Source organism: Lycorma delicatula, chromosome 3 (genome assembly GCF_047948215.1).
Source record: "Lycorma delicatula isolate Av1 chromosome 3, ASM4794821v1, whole genome shotgun sequence".
NCBI classification, from domain to species: domain Eukaryota; kingdom Metazoa; phylum Arthropoda; class Insecta; order Hemiptera; family Fulgoridae; genus Lycorma; species Lycorma delicatula.
In genome coordinates this window covers 125,940,449-125,962,050 of record NC_134457.1, presented here as the reverse complement: position 1 = coordinate 125,962,050, position 21,602 = coordinate 125,940,449, and the positions used below count along the sequence as shown (strand labels likewise).

General features: G+C 27.6%; 1 protein-coding gene across 1 annotated transcript in view; it reads left to right on the top strand.

The window, feature by feature from the left end:
• LOC142321966 (uncharacterized) overlaps positions 1-7,314 on the top strand; it is a 37,153-nt gene extending 29,839 nt beyond the window's left edge. The window contains exons 7-8 of the mRNA XM_075360528.1: positions 4,950-5,101; positions 6,802-7,314. Coding sequence (XP_075216643.1) covers positions 4,950-5,101; positions 6,802-6,810 — 161 coding nt within the window. The 3' untranslated portion in view covers positions 6,811-7,314. The remainder of the gene's footprint in view (positions 1-4,949; positions 5,102-6,801) is intronic.
• The last annotated feature ends 14,288 nt before the right edge of the window (positions 7,315-21,602 follow it).

The window sequence follows — 21,602 nt, the reverse complement described above, 5'->3', positions numbered from 1 at the left end:
GTATGTTTGTAGTTTTAATGGTAGTACTTTCACACTGAGGCACTATACAGTACTTGTAAAACTTGGAATTCATTTTAGACTTAGTAATTTTTGAAACACCTGAAACAATCCATTAAACATCTGATTGTTTTATAAGGTGTGACGTCATACGAGAAGGTCATGACAGTTTAGAGCATTTTGGCGAGAAAATTTTAATTGGTTTTTAAAAATGCAAAATACATTTTGTAAATGATCATCTATGTGTTATAAGGTTTATATTTTAATAAAATAGACCATGAGGCGTAATATAAACTGGTTTTTCAAAAACAGTCAACTAGCCTATTGAAGGATTGTATCTCACTTTCAAATGAAATAAGTCTAAATGAAGTGCAGCAGAAAATGTGTATATGCAGTTTAATAGGTGTACAAGGAAGTTATATGGTGTCCACATCAGATTTTTATATATAATTAAATATATATATATATATATATATATATATATTTTATTTATTTTTATTTTTTTAATTGCTATAACTATAACTTTTTAGTTGCTATTTTTTATAATTGCTTTAACTAAAAAACTGATATTTCATGATTTGAAACTATGTAGAAGTACCTCCTCTAAAGAGTAATTTTTTTTTAGAATTTGACATGTTACATGTCTCAAAGACAACCTACTTGAAAAAAGGTAAAACTAAAATATTTTCTTTTTTTTAAAGATCTCAGAAACTTTTATAAAGTATACTGCAAATATGTGCATTCAGAAAACAATAAGCTTACAAGTTTTAAAACAAGCCATCTATCAAATCTTTATAAATATACATTGGTGAGACACATGGTTTTAAAGAAAGGTTTCATTTTTTACTATTTAGGATATAGTAAATAGAATTACTCAAGTATTTATAAATATATAAATCACAGTATTCATATACATGCTTTTATGTATCAATCATTGTGTAATTAACTTAGTAATTGCTAGGCCAGTGTGAATGATTCTTTTACCAGTATTTTTATTAAACAATGAGAATGATTTTGGGTGTAAATTTATCCAGTTAATTCCAATGCTGAGTAAGCAATAAAATTTAAACAACATATGTCATATTTTATATGTCATATCTTTCATTAATAATATTTTGAATTGCTGATTAAATCACCTTCTGTAAGAGAGAGTTACATGGTTCCTATGAGTGGAATTTAGAACATAGGCTGAATTTTATTTTTATATTCAGAAATTGAAGATTGTGTTGTAATTTTTCATAGTAAATACTGCCTCTGTACCTATGCAGTTAAAATGCTGTCAGTACATTGCCAAAAATGCGTTTTTAACTATCTTATCTTCGCAATTCATGTAAAACTAAATCACAGTGCCTTTTGCTTGTGACATTGTTTAAAAATTTGAATTTTGATGTCTAAGATGTACATTATATTTTAAACATTTAAAAGTTAGAAATTACCACTGGGAGTGCTGAGTGTTGCGATAGTATTTGATTGAATTTAGAAACATAATTTTGTTTGATTTTAAATTATTTGTTTGCTCAGAATGTTGTTTTTGTGTATTTTTAGTTACTCAAGTGTTAAAGTTTGCATCTTTTGTTGTTTTATGTGTAAGAGTTTTGTTTTATTTATACTACTCATGTACAATAACCTACGTAGGTTATTGTATTTTTAATCCTTTACTTCAAAAAGAATTTATGTAACAGTAGTATAGGTGTAGTAATAATTTCAAAAAAATAATTAGCATATCTATTTAGCCTAAATGTTGTCATGTGATGAGAGTAGCAAATCTCTTCCCGAGGCAGAAACTCACACCATGAGAGGCAGTGATGAGTTGAGAGGAATGAGAGATAAAGTAGTAATAAATCCATTGTTCATTTTGAGTGTATTATGAAATGGTGTATGGTTTATATGTGTGCTCTTAACTTATTGGTGACATACGGATTTGTATATTTTTTTAATTTTACTAACATTTAATTTATGTAAGTAGAAAATTTTCTGATTTCAGGATTTCAAATAACGTAAGAGCTATTACTGTAGAAATTTTGTATGAGTTAATGAATGTCTTTTCAAGATTAAAAATATTTTTAACATTTAAAGATCTTATTGTTCACTTGAAACAAATATAACATTTTACAAATGGCTTAGATAATTTTAGTGACTTTTTTAGAAATTTTCTTTGTTAAACTTTTGTTAGATCTCTCTCTCACACTCTCTCTCTCTCTCTCTCTCTCTCTCTTCTCTCTCTCTTTCTTTCTTCTCTCACTCCCTCTCCCTCTCTGTCTCTCTTAACCAGGTTCTTAAGTCATACGTATATTAGCCTCATGACAATAGCACAGAAATTGGTTGTAAAAAAATAAATAACATAAGCAATAAATGAGTAACAAAAACATTACAGTATACATGTTGTTGAAGGGTATTTTCGCATAGGGATGTGGTATTTAAATCAAAAGTTACTGTTTACAAGATTTGTTTTTTGCTCTATAGTATTGAAGAGAAAATTATTTAAACAGTATTTAATTATTTATTATTATCATATTATAACATATGGCTAAGAAGTGAACAAAGAAGTGCAATTCTAGAAATTCCTTCCAATTATGAAATAATTGTAGTAATTAAAGGAGGTAAAGAGTGTGAAAATTATGCTAAAATATTAAAACATTCATCAAAGTGTAGCAGTATTGGTAAACTTTGATGCATGAATATTTCAGGAATGCGGATGTCAAAATTTAAGTATCTGAAGTAAGGTAAAATGCTGACAGCTAAGCCAAATTTATTGAACTAATTCCTTCCATTACTGAAGTTAACTCTTTAACATGTTTGTTATGCAGGTACCTGTGACCCACTATGTGCATGGTTTTTTTAAAAATAAAAGTACAGAAACGATCATGTTAGTTGAATTTACTTTAACTTCTACTTAAGATATGTTTATGATATTTAAAACTTAAATAATAAGCATTCTAGAATACTGATTAATAAATGTTTTAGGATGAAAAAGGAGGTATACAGTTAGCTTACGAGTTTTTGTTAGTGTGATAGATCTCAAAACGTGGATCTATGCACAAGCCAGTTTTACAATTATACAAGCTAGCAAACTTAAACCCCAAGTTATTACTATCAGTGACTTGTAATGCATCTCCAGAAAATAAATCAGTCATTCTATTAAAAATGTCATGTTGTAGGTCTACTGCATCACCAGAACCATTATGCATTATACTACCAAATTCATCCTCATCATCAGTCTCATCTGATGTAACAATATGGAAATGTTCAGCATCATAGAAATCAGAGTCTGATGCTAAGTCATCTAATAACCTTGCTACTTCATTATCAATTACATAAGTACTACTTTCTGTCATGTTTGAACTGTTTACTTTCTACAAAAAAATATCCCCTAAACACAAATTGAAAACAAGTCAAGTGCATATAAATTCACAAAAAAAAGCTCAATAAAAGTTTGAATAAATAACACTTAAATTAAATATTGAAGTATTAGATTAAATTAAATTTGTTTGATTGAAATATTAAATTAAATATTAGGATTAGTATTAAATTAAGTATTGAAGTATCTGTTGTCATATAAAACAAAGTTCATCAAATATATTTATTTAGTTTAGTTCCATTAATTCTTCGGATGACAATTGAATAGGCACGAGGTTTATCAGCGGCTTATGATATGAAAAATATGATACAAATAGTTTTATTGTATAATATTGTATTTTATAACAAATTTTGTTTTTGGTAAATTTAAAATTATTTATGCAAAATCAAGAATTTATCTGATGTGTGCTATTTTCTTGTCATTAAAAAATATAATTTTACTCATAAAAAATAATACCTATTAAATATAACCTCAAATCTTGATACACAATTTTCACAGAAAAAATAAATATATGCTATAATGTAAATAAAGTTTTATGAATATGAACAACAATATTCATAGTTTAAAATATCTGTCTTCAGAAATCCATGTATATAAATGCATATATGAATATATATTTATTATGACTCAATATCTTATGTTTACAACACATGCATTGAACGACTGACTGAATTAGACACTACATGCATGTGCGTGCAAACTGATCCACTTTGGTCTGCGCAGATCTTCATGGTCTTACATCAGCATGCACAACTTCCGTAACTTGCTGAAAATACACTCTAATCAGTTTCTACTAAAGCACCTAAAGAAGTATAACTTCAAAAAATATGGTAAAGAAAGGAAACTCATATTATAAACACGATGTTTTTATAACTACATTTGGAAAAATAAAACGTTACATAAACACAACATTACTAAAAAACAAGATAAATTACATTAAGGAAAGAAAACTTACTGTAAACACAATGTTTTTATAACAAAAACTGAACAACACTGAACGACACAGCAGAAATCGGAATGATGGCAGCTTGGTGGGAGGAACAGGCTACAGTAAAGGAATGTTCAAACCAGCTGTTTCTCTTGGCAATTGTTACAGAAATTAGGCCTATGATTAATATTCAATAGTCTGATACTATTGCACTTTACTACTAAATAAATTGAGTAGTCATTTTACACAACAGCAGCTGATAGCAATACACGAAGTGTACTATTATGGCAAAATGCCAGGGAACTTAATTTTCACTGCCATAATAGCACGGCAGAACGCGTCTAAAGGTTAAGTGTGTATATGTGTGTGCCAATATAATCTATCAACAAAGATCATTTCAAAGCACAATTTCCAAATATTTTGAAAGTATTCATTAAAATTGTTTAAATATTTGTAAAGTTTGATGATCTTTTCATTATACATTTCAGGAGGTTTTAGGCACCTTATTCAGTACTGAAAATAATTCATTGTTGAGGATTAGCTACTCAATTGAATCAACCCATATAAGTCGTTTTAAAAACAAATTTATTGAAATATCTGTATAGTTGATTTTAAAATATTTTTTAAAGTATATCATATATTCTATCATATTTATTTTTTATGCAGTTGTTTGGAATCCATGGGTTGAAAAATCTAAGGAATTAGGTGACTTCGGGGATGATGAATATCCAAATATGGTATGTGTTGAAGCTGGCCATGTTTCTAGCCCAGTGATACTCCTTCCAGGTACTGCATTTGAAGCTAGCCAGATACTTCAGGTTGGTTATTTCCTTTATTTCTTTAAATCATATAAAACTATTACTTTTCAGTAAACTTTGTATTTCAGAAACCAAACTTTCCTACTTTCTAGGTCTGTTAATCTTAAATGAAACAGCTTGCTTCAAGGCGTGTTGTATGTTCAAAATTTTCAATGAAGAAGTGCTTGATTAGACTGCAAATCTTAATATCAGGGTCTATCTGCATTTATAACTTATTACCTCCCTCCCCAGCATATTATTAACTAATTGAAAAACATATTGTATTTTAGAGTTGATTTACAATGTTTTATTTTCACTTGTATGTCTATTCAAATACCTTATAAAAAGCACTCTTCCTTATAATTGGATTTGTAGAAGATTGGGTGTAGTCTGAGTTTAGAGTCAGTTTCCAGCTTTAAATAAATTATAGCATGCATTCAATATTCTCAAGTACTGTATGTGCAAGTTGCCTCCTTTGCACTCAGTAGTGCTTCAGTGAACTCAATGCCTTATTGTCAAATGAGGGACCTGATTTTTCATCCATTGTAGGTTGCAAGTACTCACCTGGAAAAAGGTAGTTGCCCAGTTCCAATTCACTTATTACACAATGCATAATAATTACACTAGTGTAACCAATTTTCCCCAACCTTGAGCCACCCTCTATATGAGGGGAAACCGCAGCTCTGGCTCAGTGGTTGCAATATAAGGTAGAAACTCTAATTTCAGCAATTCAGATTGAAAGATGAGGTAACCCAGTCAGAGCAAGACCCACCACCTGGGTTTGGGTTCTGGGAAAGCTAGTTAACTACTCTAATGTGTAGATCATTCTTTTTTCTGTTCTGTACTCCATACCCCTTCTCTTTATTCTTGCTCTCATCTTTCCCATTGTTGGTTCTGAAGATATGGTCTGACCCTGCAAGACCCACCATACTGAGGATAATAGAGCTATATTTCTTTACTTATGGAAGAGACTGCTGGAACAGTGTGGTGGCTCTGTTTCCTGACTGATAGCTGCATAATAAACTAATTAGCTGAAGTTACTGTAAGCTAAAGTTTGGCCATGTATATAATTCCCTAAAAAAAATTAAAACCCTGAGCTTTGAAACCACAACCTACCAGTTACTTTTAAAATTATAAAGGCTCCTAGTGCACCCTTAAGCCTAAACCATAATCGGTTGTCACAATGGATGATTTGATGTCATTACCATGCAACTGAAAGCTAATAGCTCCCGATGACATGTTAGCACCTGTAGTACTAGATCTCAAGTAAAATTTCACACTTAGGACAACAGTGAGCTGCATGCTCACTGAAATTGGACCTCTAGGCTGGGCTCTAAGTTGACCCCAAAATAAAGAGATTTAAATTGTTTTCATATCTTGTTATGTGTTTTGTATTCAAAAGTTGTATCGATTTTGAAAAATGTTATAAAAGAAAATTATAGAATTAAATTTTTTAGTTTCAGACTTGAACAGCTGTAGAGAATTGCTCTTATATCTAGAGGTTACTTATTATTTCTATCTGATCATGTAACTATTATTGTGTAAGATTAACTTCTATGGTAGCTTAATTAGTAGAGATATTGTCTGAAAGTAAATGATCCTGAGTTTCATTCCTTGATGATCTGGATTTTATAATGAAATAAAAACAATTTATTTTAAAGTTATATTACAAGATTTGTAGAATTTAACATTTTCATTACCTATGAAGGAATTGTTTTTAGGTAATGTGAGTAGAGGGTGGAGGAGCTGCAGGCCTAATGGCGGGTGGGCGCAGTGGACGTTCCCAGCGAGTCCCACAGGAGGGTCCTTCAACTGCTCCTGATGCAAACCCTTTGCTGCAGTGGTCTCCAGCTCCTTGGCTATATATGGGAGAAATGCTACAGCAACATCGACTGCTTATAGATAAATCATCTTCACATCATTCTCCATGCAGCCAACATTCTTCATGCAGCATTTGCTCTCTCAACTTGTAATTCTGGTCATTTTAATCACTTAATGGTTCTGTTATTATAGAACAGAATGGGTAACAATTGACACATTTAGAATCAGAGTTTTTTAATCAGTTTTAATTAAGTAATCCTTATTCATTATTCTGTACTAATTATATTACATGTATGATAGATATTTAAACAATTTTATGAAATATATAGGGATCAGCATAAGATTATATATTATATCCATATTATAATATTCATTTAAAAATAAGAAAAAACAATTATTTATTAATAATTAATTTATAAAGCTATTTATTTTTTTTATATATCCTCTAACCGATGTGTCAACTCAAGTTTCATTATATTTAAAGAAAAAATTTGATATTTAATAATTGATTTACATTTTTTTTGCCACTTATTTTTTTTGATCTTGAAGTTGCATACTAAATTATTGATGTTTGTTAATGTTGAAAAGTTGATAAATAATCTGTAATTATAAAAATTAAATACTACTAGATTAATGAGTACTAGAGTAATGCCGTTATTTTTCTCATCTGATTGTGGCTTATTAAAAAACTATGAGTTATCTATACTCATTTAAAATCTCAAAATGAAGATTGCACTGATGGCTGACAATTTTGCCATACTGCTATTGTCATATTATATTTTTAACTTGTAATTAATCATCCGTTCAGATCAATGTGTCAACACCCTATTCAATAAAATGCATTTCCATAGTACAGACACTTAATTCTAAAGTTTGAAATGAATGAATGCACTATTTAAATCATCATGAATTAAAAAGGTATTCTTCACTTTAGAGTAATATAAAATGGTATACGAATTATACATACTTCATCCAGGCACATAAATTTCTTTTTAATAACTGATTTTTTTTTAACATATATCATTGTTTATATTACAAAAAAAAAAACAGAAAAAATATTTTGCTCCATTGATTAGTTTTTAATATTTCTTTAATTATTAAAACAGTCTTCTTATTTTTGTATTTAGGGTGATATTTCAACATCAGAATTATTTAAATAGACACTTTTATAAAATAATAAAAAAGTAGCATATTACTTATGGCCATAGCCAGTAAGTTACTATGAGGCCAAATGAGAACATGTGGTTGTTTTAATCTACAGTGTTAAATGTGAATTTTATTACAGGTAAGTTTAAGCTATTATGGCTTTATAATTGGCATTATAATGTTGTACAGCAAGAAAGCTATTTTAATTTTATCATGTATGTCTTAAATATTACTTCATATCCAAAACAAAATTATGCTATAATGATATTACAGTTTTGAGGTGGAACTCCAGAAATAAATAATAAATATTGTAACTGGAATTATTTCATTGTGTGTAATGTTCTGTGTGGCTGAGCATCTATTACTGAGTTTAGGTACTGTTTGTCAACAAAAGGGTCTGTACTTTTTTTTGCTTTACTCTGACCCGATTTTTCTTATGACTGTGATACATGTTCATTTGAGGTTCAAGGGTTAATAGTAAAGTAGTTTTGTCTGATAATAATGATATCCATTATATGGTCAATTCCATGAAGTATACAGCAAACATAATGAAAGTGTGACACTTGTCACTAAATATCACCTGAATTTTGGCAAGGGATGCTGATATACAAAAGTTAAGTAATTTTAAGTTTTATAATTATTTTTGATGCAAGTTGAAAAGAGTAATTTAGATATGGGTGAGGGAACTGTACTTTTTCAGTGGCAAAGGGAAAAAACACATACATGCACTAGTCTGAGTATGTGGATGGGTAGTGTTTTTCTGACTGAAATCAGAACATTGCCTTTACCCATAGTAGTTCATTTCGCTGTCCATTCTATATACCCCCACTACTCACTCACAAACACATAGCCAGAGGCAAACAAAATGAACTACCATATATCAACCAACTATACTTACAAAACTTAAGACTCACTGTATACTCAGCTTTGTGAAGAAGACAATGGGAAATTTCTTTTACTTATGAGCTTAGCATAGAGTGGTTATTTTTCTTTAAAGTAGCTGAGTCATTTTGATAATGGCTTACATTTTATTCAGATCCCCTACAACAGTTTATTTATCCATGTAGCAAACAAACGTAAGTTATGTTTATTTAAAAAGAAGCACATATTTTCTCTTAAAGAAGCACTTAAAATAGTATTATTCTCAGTATTTAAATTTCTTTCAATTTACTTTGATTTTGAATTTTTGAGGTCATTATTTATCAGAGTCATTTGAAATGCAACATCACTTAAAATATCAGTTAGTTAAAATTTATTTCCTTTATCTAAAATTTAAATAGTCCATTCTCCAAACATACAAAATCTGCCCTTTTTTTCTCTGTCAAGTAAATCTTGACATAGCAAAGAACCTATGCGTCTAAGTTTTATCAACATTCTCAAATAATGTAAATAATAATGCTCTCACCTTGATTATATGACATTTCATGCATCTTATTATATTACATCATATTGTTGTAAAAAAAAAACTTATATTTTACGTAAGGGAAAGGAAATTAGAAGACATATATTTTAGGACGCTATTTACATTATGACCATTGTTTAAAAATTAATCAGGTGTTACATGTGAGTTGGCAGCTGACATTCATTTTATACTTTATGTGAAGAATTTCTTATTAACAGGAAACTTCTGAATTAAAATTTATCAAAAGTACCATCAATTTTATGTATTTAATATAGTAGAAGTATCTAATGAAAGTAAATTCTGGTTTTTCCAGATATCTAGGAAAATATATTAACATAAATCTGTTACTTTTCATTAATTAAAGAATTATAATTGTAAGGAAGTTCCACTTAAAAGAGGTAGATATGTTATTAACATACTAAATTGAGAAAACATTAAACAGGTAGCTTTTACACCATGGAATATTTACACCATAGTATATTTTGTATATTTGTAAAAAAAAAATTGTTAGTGTCCTTTTTTTTCTTGTATAAATCATGTTTCTTTCAAGAAAAAACTTGAGATAAATTGGCTTTAAATATAAAAACGAAACTAGTTTACCCATTTTCTGACTGAAATATATACAGTTTTCTTTTTTCTCAAAGTCACTTATGTGCTGAATTATAATTAAGGTTTTACATTTATTTCTATGAAAATAGTATGCCAGAAATTCGTTTAATTTGTGTTATTTTTTTAATTTGAGTCAGCACAAGAGTCCCTACAGATTGTGAATTGGTAAACTTCATTAAATGATAATTATTTTATTTTTATTTCACAATATCCGGTCTCATGACAGACATTTTGCTCATGCACTTCTGGTTTTTTAGGTCAGCTCAGGCTGATGCATTCCACAGTAATTTTATTAATTTAACCTTAACCGATATGCATATTCACATCAATATTAAAATGAATATATATCTTTGCTTAGATTTGAACCTGGTTCTGTGTAGCTTCATCAGTGATTGTCTATATCTAGCAGGTTTTATGTTAGTTGATTTGCTGATATAAAAATATTTTGTTTTATTTTAACTGTGGTTTTATACACACACACACACACACGCACACACACACACACACACACACAGTCCTTGAGTTAACATGGGATAATGAATGGTTTCTGGTTGAAAAATTCCACGTTTTCTCCCATAATTAATTTCTTATTTGTGTTTAAGTTACTTCAAAAGATAAGACTTGTCAGGTAGAGTATTGAAAATAATTAATAAAAAATCTGATTTTTTTTCTTTAGAACAGAAAGTTTAAAAAAAAATAAACTTTTTCTATAATTATTACATGGTGTTAGACAGAATTGCTATTTTAATTAAAAATTATCAAATAGGTTTTTGTTCTTTTAATAATTCTTGAGTTGTAATTATAACAATATTTTTTTTAAGAATAAATAATTTATGAGGAGTGATAGATGTAATGTTTTTAGCCAAAACAATCTTTAAAACATGAAATAAATTCTTTCATTTATTCAACAATGAAATTTATTTGTCATCAGTGTTTTAAATCCTTATGTAAAATATATGAAATATTTTAGGTTTATTCTGAGTGGTATTTGATTTATTATAAGCTGTTAGATAATAAAATGTAACTGGCATATATTGTTTGTGGTATGGTTTACCAAGGTATATTTTCTGAATAAATCTAGCTGTTATATTTAATTCATACATTATGTTTATTCTCCATCCTTATTTCAATTGATGTTAAAGTTTAAATAAAATAGTAGAAACTATACTGTAATGTTGTAGAAATGTTTAATGTACATAACAAGTTAAGATGAAGTATACTATTATGTTTATATTGTATCCTTAGAGAATGCTGTCAAGATATAAGTATGTAGGAATTTACTTTTAGATATACCAGATAATAATATTACTGTTATGCATTTATTTGTGTGATAAGGTGGTAATTGTATGATTGATATTCTTTTTTTTATGTTGTTAGTATGTAAAATGATAATTATAATGGTGTATATGTTTGTTAAATGTTAAAAAATTAACATTAAATTATACTATGCTTATTTATTACAGTAATGATTTTATTTACTATCATTGTACGTTGTTAATAAGACTGATTTGTCTTCCAGTGTATTTAGTCAGGAACCAATATTGTGGTACGATATTGTTTATTACAAGAATTAAATAATTTTATTTTGTAATAATTTTGTACATAATTATTGATTAAAAATATACTTTATGGGTTTTTACTTACATATTATTTAATGAACATACTGCGTATTAATATACACAAAAAAACTGGATTACCTATTCATTTTAATAAAAATTAAATTAATTTTAACAAAAATTATGTACTTGATGTAAAACTTTTATATTTGTAAGATATACTAAATCTACTGTCACTTGTATTTTAAGGACATTATTTTTTCCATCACAAAAATATACAGTTACATCCCAGCAATTTAATATAAGTAATGTGATTTGAATAGAAAAAATGCAAATGATAGTTGGTAGGTTTATTCATGAAGAAACCAGAGGCTAGATTTACTTTGAGTGTAACATATATGTATTTAAGAGTGTTTTACTTGTTGTATTTTCTTGTTGCTTAAGAAAAATCACAATGTTTATAATGGTTTACTAATGGAGTTTGTACAGTGGTTATATTTTATTAGTGATGTTCTTTCTTGTTCATATGTTTTAGTCACTTTTACTAATCTTAAGATTAACTTAAATCTACCGTAATATTAGATTTTACTTAAGTTTACTTTTGTTCTTTTTATTATTAAGAAAAAATATAGGAACCGTTTTTTATACTAAATGTTAAAAGAATCAGGTTTCTCTTCTTTGGTGTTCAGAAGAATTTTCTGATTTTCATTTGTTTATAAGGATTTTCCAATTCTCCCAAAAATTTCTTTGACTGACCCTGTTTGCTTTCATTTCAGTTTATCTTGTTCGTTTTTTTCTGTGAAAGGACAGAATTTATTAACTTTGTTAATACTGCCTATTAACATTTAGATGTGAAATTAAAATTGAAAAATTGTGACTAACGACAGTGTAAACTAGTGGTGTATTGATGCACAATTTAAAATATAACAAATGTGAATCACTATCATTTAAAGATATATATAAATATCATATAAACGATTAATGCAAATTAGTGAAACTACTTTACAGTTGTTAACTTAAATTTAGATTCATTTATACTTAAAATGAATAAATTATTAATAAAGTTGTATTTATAAAGACTTATTTGTATGAGATCCTTAAAAGTCTTTTGTTTGTATATACTGTTTTGTTGGTAAAGATATACATAGTAAAATTGATTGGTTGATAATGAATAGTCATTGCTTCAAATCACTAATTAACAAAAACTACCACAAATACTTATTAAACAGAACTAATTATTTTTACATTCTTTAAAAATACATAGAATTTTAATTGTAGATAGTCTTTTTGAATCTATTATTTTGTTACTTAATCAGAGTAGTTGCTGCATAATGGTTCCAAAGAAAGATCTAGAAGCAAAATTCTGTTTACTCTGAAAGCAAGTCATTTTAATTTTGTTTAAATAGTATTAACTACATTTTGTGATCCTGATCAATAAAGATTTATGATATATCGTGATCGTATTTGTATAATATTTAATAATCAGCTGCTTAGTGTATTTTTAGCATACTGATTTCTGAACTAATTTGTCTAAGGTTAATCCTGCCAAGGATGATATCATTTATCCCATTTCCTTTATTAAGATATAATCTCTTATTAAAAATCATCTCCTGAGTAATAATAATGTAAAATGAAGTGTAAAAGTAATAAGTACAGAATAACTCAGGAAATATATTAACTATTTTTTAAAGCAGATTAATTCATTGTTTAAATTTGACACTATACCAGCTGAAAAATGTATTCTATCCTTTAAAACTGTAAACTACTTATTTTTAAAGTAGAGTTAAACTGGAAGATACAAGCAGTATCTAAGCACTACTTATTTCCAGAGAGATTTTCTGTTTTATTCGCAACAACTATCATCCATTCTATAAATTTATTTTTAATTTGTTGTTTTTCATGTAATAAAATAGATTGAGTTTTAATTTTAAAGTGTTTATTGATTTTTGTGAAGATTCTTTTTTTGCATTAGAATTTATAATTAATGTATGGTATTGTAAATTATCTACTTGAGTGTAATATTATTTATTAAAATGTTATAGTCTCATTATAATATTTTGTAAATATGAAAAATGTTTTCTTTGTTATTGTTTTTCATAAACAGACCTTAATTTAGTTATTACATTGACTGTTCAGTTATTTGTTTAATCATGAATAACTTTTGGCTTTTTTTTAATAATTATGTTATTTACTTACTTTATTGTTATTATGAATGAATGAATGTTTTGTGTTACATTGCTTGTATTTATTACACATTAAGCAAAATAATAAGTAAAATATTATTTCTATTGTTAAAATATGTTTATTCTTTTTGCAGTTTTGTTATTTAAAACAACTAAAGAACTATACTACACTGTGACTTCAACAATTTACATTGTTCTTGAGATCATGCTCTTTTATAAAGGTCAACTCAATTGTTTAATATTTAATCATTGTGTTTTATTTCTGAATTATTTTGAGTAGTTATGTTATTAAAGTTGATAAAGCATTTGAAGTGTTGTTAAATTGAGATTTTTTTATGTGTGGGCTGCTGTGAAATAAAAGACATTTATTTTAGTGTCCAATTTTATAATAATTTAGTTTTGTTAGCAAATTAAATTAAATTTCTTGAGTTTGGTTATATTCTTAGATATTTGTTTCATTATTTTGTTTGTTATTATATTTTTAATACGATTATACAACAGTTATGTAAATGTTTTATAATTCTTTATTCTAAATTCATTTTAAGATTTTTGTTATAAATTAAATCTTTTAAAAATGAATCATTTCATAATTGTATTAATTTTTAATGTATTTTTACTTAGTTATAAAGGAATATGGAACTAAAAAAAAAATATATATATATATATAAACTAATAAAAATATATAATTTCTTGGGCTTGATCAAGAAAGTTATGATCCTGAGACTTTAACAATTGTTCTGGAGGACCCCATCAGACCAGGGTTTTACCGTTTTCATCTGATTTTAATTTTATCCAGTTTTTCTGTTCATTATTGCCAAAGTTAATTTTGCCAGCTATTTTATCACAGCTCTTGATTAATGTAAATATTTGTTCCTTATCTTTCTCACATGTTGATTTTAGGTATATGTTCTATTAAGAGATGAGATAAAATTACGAATTTGTACAATAATTGTAACTATAATGGTTGTATGAACCTAATCATTTAATAATGCACTTTCAAGAAACCATTTTGCTGTCATAGAAGGCTGTCAACATATTTTTTACACAAAAAATAAAATAATTTTTTACAAAAGTTTTTGTAGTAATTTTATAAAACAATTATATTTAATAATTTTAGATCTGAAATGAAATATTGTTAAATACTATTATTTATATTTTTTATTGAAGTTAATTTCAGTATGGTGGGTCTAAAAATACATGTCAAAAACATAAACCATTTGAGTGCTTAAGACAAACACTTAAGCTCTCTGAATTCTTTATGAAGGATAATGGAATTATAACAGTTTTAAAATGTGGGTTTTCTTATAACTGTTTCAATTAGATTTAGATTATTGAGTTTATTTTGTCTCATCTGTATTTTCTGTGTTATAAGTCAATAGTGGATGGTATTGGACTGAATTAGTTAATTCCGTAATTGAAATCTGTTCCTAGCCTGTCGCTCTGTTAATAATACATACTGTTTATCATGATATTGTTATGACTGTTAGTAAAGATTGTCACGAAAAGAGCAGTACTAACTACTTTTATTCCCATTCAAAATCAGTTTTCTTTATTTACCTCCATTGTAAACTGTACTTTGAGATGGTTTTAATGTCTTATATAAATGTTACTTTTAGTACATATGGAGAAACTGTTAACCCTTATATTAGTATATGTTTTATATTAAATAATCTTTGTTTTATATCGGTCAAAACAGCATCAATTCAGATAGTGATTTAGATATTTTATTAAAATTTTAGGCTTACATTTCTTCACTTTTATAAAAAAGTTGAACTGGTGATAAAAATTCATTAAATACTGTGAGATTAATTAATTACATTACAAAAGTAAATTGTTCAAATTAAAAACTTCAAGAAAATAATAGTTTTAAAATTTATCTTCCATAAAAACAGAATCAATTTACCATGAAATAACTTTGGTGTAAAGGAGTAAATTGTATGGTTTGATATTTATTGGCAAGATTTACAATATATTTAATTTACACTTGCTTGTAAACAAGCAAGCTCATTTTTAATTCATTATTAATAATGAGGATGATTTGTGTTATTCTGAAGACTTTCATAATAAATAATCTTATAGGACAAAAGGTAAGTATCGTGGTTACATAATAATGTTTATGTCAATGGGTTTACTACTGTTAGTCTTAATGGAGAAGGTATATTTAATCTTTGTTTATTGGCTACTATTGTTGTATTATATTTGATACAATAACTGTATTCTCAATTTAAAATAACTTAAAAGCCATTAAATATATTAATAAAAAAAATGTATTACATAGAATGGTGTTGGAAATAAATAAAATTTTTGGCTTTTTTATAAATGTAATTCTATTTTAAAATTTAAATTTTTTTTATGAAGTTAGAAAGTGTGATCTTAAGGTTAGTCAACAATTAATTAAGGTGGTATAATAATTTTAATTTTCTTTTTATATACTACAGTTCCAACAAAAAACATCACATCTTAATAAATTTTAGCTGTTTATTCAGGTTTTGATTGAAATAATGTTTATTTTTAGCTTATGTGATAAAATATACACTTAATCATGTAATGGAAGAAAAAGCATTATATGTTCCTAGATTAATCTTTTTAAGTTTGGTTTTACTTTTTTTTATTAACATGTATGCCAACTTGTAATTATTATAGTAATTACAATAATTTTAAAATAATTAAATTTGTTAATACCTTATTGTTTTGTGTGCTTATTATTTTATTTTACTTTATCCTCTTACAAATGGAAATATTATAATGTACTTTATCTCATAAGCACAAATTGTTTATTATTATAGAAAGAAACCTGTGTGGAAAGTAAGAAAAGCAAATGAGAGATAACAAGACTACCATTGCCATTGCAGAATATAAATTTTTTGAGGTCAAACTTCTTTCCATAGTACTTGGCTTACAGGGTAGTAACTGAGAAAGTTAATTTGTACTCTACCAATTTAACCAATGTCTAGTTGTCTTGACAGACATACTAAGCTGAGTTATGGGGTTAATTTTTTTCCTAAAATTTCTGAACTGTAAATTACTGGTATAAAACTTGTAATTCATTATAAGTTCAACAGCTTATGCAATAAACAGCAAAAATGATACAAAAACTGAAACCTTTTTATATGTTCAGGACTGCATGTGAAAACAAGCTATTTGATGTGCCTGAGCCTTATGTCTTTATAAAAGTTGTAAGATTAATTAACGCATCATGGTGAACTTTCTTTTCTTCACATTTATATCCATATTCTGTTGTATATAGCAGTTTTTTGTTTGAAATATAATTTTTATTAAGAAAGTAATAGATTCAGCAAAATGAAATACTGGATTTGACTAGTAATAATAAAGTTTTCTTCAGTCTTATACTGTGTACAGTGTAATCACTTTTCATTTGGTAATTATCTTTTAAGGCCATCATATGATTAGCATGGTCAAAATAATATTTTAATTATATTATGTTTTTATATAAAAGAAACAAAGATGAACTTATCATCACAAGAAATATGAAAACTGTTAGGATGAAATGAGCACTTGAAAAAAAATTGCCAGGTAGAGATATCCATGGGACTGTTTTAACAGTTGCATTGAAAAAACTTTTTTGAGTGATGGTACAACATAAAGTAGCATAAGCCACCTGTCGAAGGTAAAATAGCAGCAATAAAAAATATCATAAATATTTGATGCATTATCAGTTCCTTGTGGAGTTTCACTATGATGTGTTAATGAGTCATTAGTGCTCAAGTGTGAATAAAGTTAGTTACACAAATTTGAATCGTTACAATTCTATAGCTTACAGTTAAGAAAAAAAGCAACGTTTTCCAAATTGAAGCTTGTTTTATGGTTTTACATATTATGATGCACATTCACATGATAGGCACCCATTATTTGTAAATTTGTAAGTTATTAAACTGATTCAGTTGATAGGATAAATATTAATAAGTTTATTGCTACATATATATATTGGAATCTATACAGGCTCTTACTGGTGCCCCAAAGCAGATAAAACATCTACTTGATAATTTATTTAAATTGCCGTCCTCTGTATGATTAATTCTTGATCAAATAGTAAAAGCTTCATTATCTTCTCTTTAAAAAAGTAAATTTGTTGTGAGCTATTCAAATTTAGTCTGTTTCGTACAAAGAAATCATTTATAAACAAATGTAACATATCTTCAAATATAGTTTAAACTATATATTGAACATTTGAAAGTTATGACATTAAACATATGACAACTATTAAATAAATACAAATTTACCAATAATAATAATATCAACCTTTATATTTTACACAAATACATAGGACGTCTTCAAAATTGTTTTCACTTCAAAGTTATGAAATATGTAGTGTACACATGATATACTAAAAGGACAGACACAATTTAAATCCAATACACTTTTTACCACATTCTAAATATGTCTGCCTAATTAAAAAAAAACAAAAAACAATCTGTTGTAAGAACAGGACTGTGCTATGACCTATTCTTAGTCTTCAAGTCGAAGATGATTGAAAAAGTATTGAAGTGCAATATTGAAAATTTTATAATAGATCAAACCACTGTCAGTTGAGTTTGTTATAAAAGTTTATATTTTAAATAATTCTCACTGTCAACTATCAGGGTTATATTTTAAAAAATACATTGCTTGTACTCAGTAGGAAAAGCAAAAAAGTAAATTGATTAATTGTAAGAAGCTGAAGTAGTGAAAAGTAGTAGCTCAGAATATGCTACATTACATAATAGTACAATGTCAAAAAAAAAGTTAAAAATATTCTGTATTTTTTAAGATGTTTTTCTGTAAGTTAGGATTTCATCTCCTTTTGATCAGCATGCTAAAAATTTGGAAAGCACTAGTGCCATATCACTGACAGTTTAATTTCCTTTGTGAAGCAACTTCCCTGTAAGAAACTAATGCTTTTCTATTAAAGGTAGTTTTTACTTTTTTAATACTACAAAGTTAATGGAACAAATGGCATAATGAAAAAATTTGTTTTATGAATAATTCTTCAAATAAATAAATTTTATGAAATTTACTAGATTATATAAAAGAAAGTAGGCCATCAGTCAGTCTCATGTATATTTTTAAATTGTTTAAAAAAAAAAATTATATATCAACTGTGAGATTAGAAGAAACAATACCTGATTATTTGGTTTAATGGTAATATATTAGAAATAATCAAGTATAATTTTTGCAACTCTATTAAAATTGATTGTGAAATATATTTTGCTATTGTGTCTAAAATAATCTCTAGTTCCTTTATAAGATAATTGACACTGAAATGAGGAAGCAACTCATTTGACTCTTTCCTGACTATGGTCTATACTATTTAGACCGATAAAATTTACATTGTACATTGAAAATAAAATTATTTGTAATAAATATAATGTCTTTATTTGGAAATATTTTTTACATATTACACCCGAAACTGAATAATTTAATACTTTTAGAATGATAAAACTATAATTTCTAAGTGTAAAGAATAAAACCTTTTTGCACCATTCATTGTTACACATCTCCACAAAAGGTGGTTGTAATATACAAAGGAATGACACTGGCAAAAAGATAGTACAGGTTCAAATAAAATTATACAGTTAATAAATATGTACACTGTAAAAGATTAACTTCAATTTGTGGTAACTAAGGAAATTCTTAATTTAAAATAGTCACAAAGGTATATCAGAATAAATTATATATACATTCTTCTTTTACTCATTGTGTAATGCTTATTAACATATTAATCATTTTAGGTTTTATTTCTCCTATCAAGTACAGTTTATGCATCTCTTTTTCTGGCAAAAGGAAAATGCAAGGGCATAACTAGGCTGATGTAACTGATGCATCACATTGAATGAGGACCCTCAATAAAGGTATAGTTCCTGTTTGAAAGGATTTTAAAGGTATCTGTGGTAAAATAAATTAATTTAACAAATTACAAGTCAACCGAATATTTAATTAAACTTAATCAATCCTTAAGTTGCTGTAATTGCATGTCAGAAAATTATTTCAAAAAAATAAAGAACATATTGGTGGGTCAGAGGTTGAGTGAGGGGGATTCACACTGCATCATCTGCATGTTTACTATGCACTTGACAGTCAGCTAAGCTACCATAGTGGCACTGCACCACTACTGTGATTAAGCCTGTCAATATCTCAGTTAATATTTGTTGATGCTGATGCATATGAATGAACTGTAGACTTATTGTAGGTAAATTGTTCATTAGTGAATGTAACAGCATTTTAAATATATCTAATATAATGAAGTATACATATCAAAGTGTTTTTAAAAAAAGGCAAGAAAAAATGAACAAGCAGGTAGGTAACTTCTTTTCTTTGACATGGTTGACCTGAACTACTCTACAACTTCTGGTGACATCATAGAAACTAATGACAATTTAACTTATAAGAATTAATACATATTGAAAATATGAAATAACAATCTTGAAAGACCTTCTGTTGTAAAATATGTAATATAGCTTTAAAACGTAGTAAATTGAATATGGTGAGTTTAGTGACAAAGTAATTATTTCATTGAATCATTGTATAGTATTTTGTAGGTACATTTCATCTGGTGACCTGAATCTCTTATGCACAGATTGACTGCTAATTTGCCATAAAGGATATTCCACCACCACCAAAGGACACCTACCACCTTCACATCAATTAAGTATCATCATAGATGGTTTAAAATAAAAAAAACCCTTTCTTCTGTCCTTTAGCTCAGCTCACAAAGTTTTAAGCATTTTTTGGGAGATCAACAAATCATGTTACTTTGTTTTTTCATCTAAGCTAATGGAAACAGTTAATTTAATTATTTCTGACACAAATGACAGTTTTGGCACGAATCAAAACCAAAACCTACAACAATCAAATGCAAATGTTAAAGATAAGTGCCAACCTGAAATTCAGATGCTACTGTTGTGGAAATCATAAATAAAATCCAAGCAAGTATGAAAGTTAGTATAAAAAATAAACAATCTTTACGTATTTCTCCCATTTTTATTTTTATTTTAACAATAACATTTTTATTAATTAATAAATTACTGTGTTAAAGTAATAGACCATAAAAAAAATGAAACCAAGAAGTACTGATAGTTGGTGCATGATTTACAGATACAACTTGTTCAACGTTGTGATGCTGTAGAAAATGCTTCCCATGTAGAAAAAAATGACTTTCCTAACTCCATTACCGCCACAGAGATAATAAAGTGTATTATTGCTTCAGGACTAAGTCAACCTGCTTGGCTGTTTCCAAGTGACAAACAGAATGGAAGATACTTTTCCAGTAATTGCTATACTTTTGTAACGCAATCCAATCTATAACTCAACAGATCTTGGTTGTGTTACTCTTCCACATTAGATTGTGTTTATTGCCAAATATGCTGGCAATTTCCTCAAAATGTAACTTCTAGAAACCATAATCTGTGGGAAACCAGTTTGCAGGCATCTAACAGAATGAATTAAGACATCCCAACCACCATAGGGGAAGACACCCACCTTGTGATGATTCCAGTCGTCACCCCCCCCCCCTCAGGTTCCTATCCCTGACGGGCTTTAACGGGAGTCGTCTTCAGAACCTCTAACTGATTACACCTCACAGTAATAAGTCAGGCCTCGGTTGGGATGCCTCGATAGATGTTTATATCAGTGATCTTTAACTCAGCTTTTGCCTTTGCTGCAGGCCTCTTCCGGACATCTTGACTGTCCTACATCGTTGCCCTCTGAACTAACTAACCGAGTTTGCAGAAGCATGAACCCCGCACCTAGTTCAACATTTAAATAAGCTATTTGTGATTGTAAATGTCTCATATCGTATTAGTCTATTT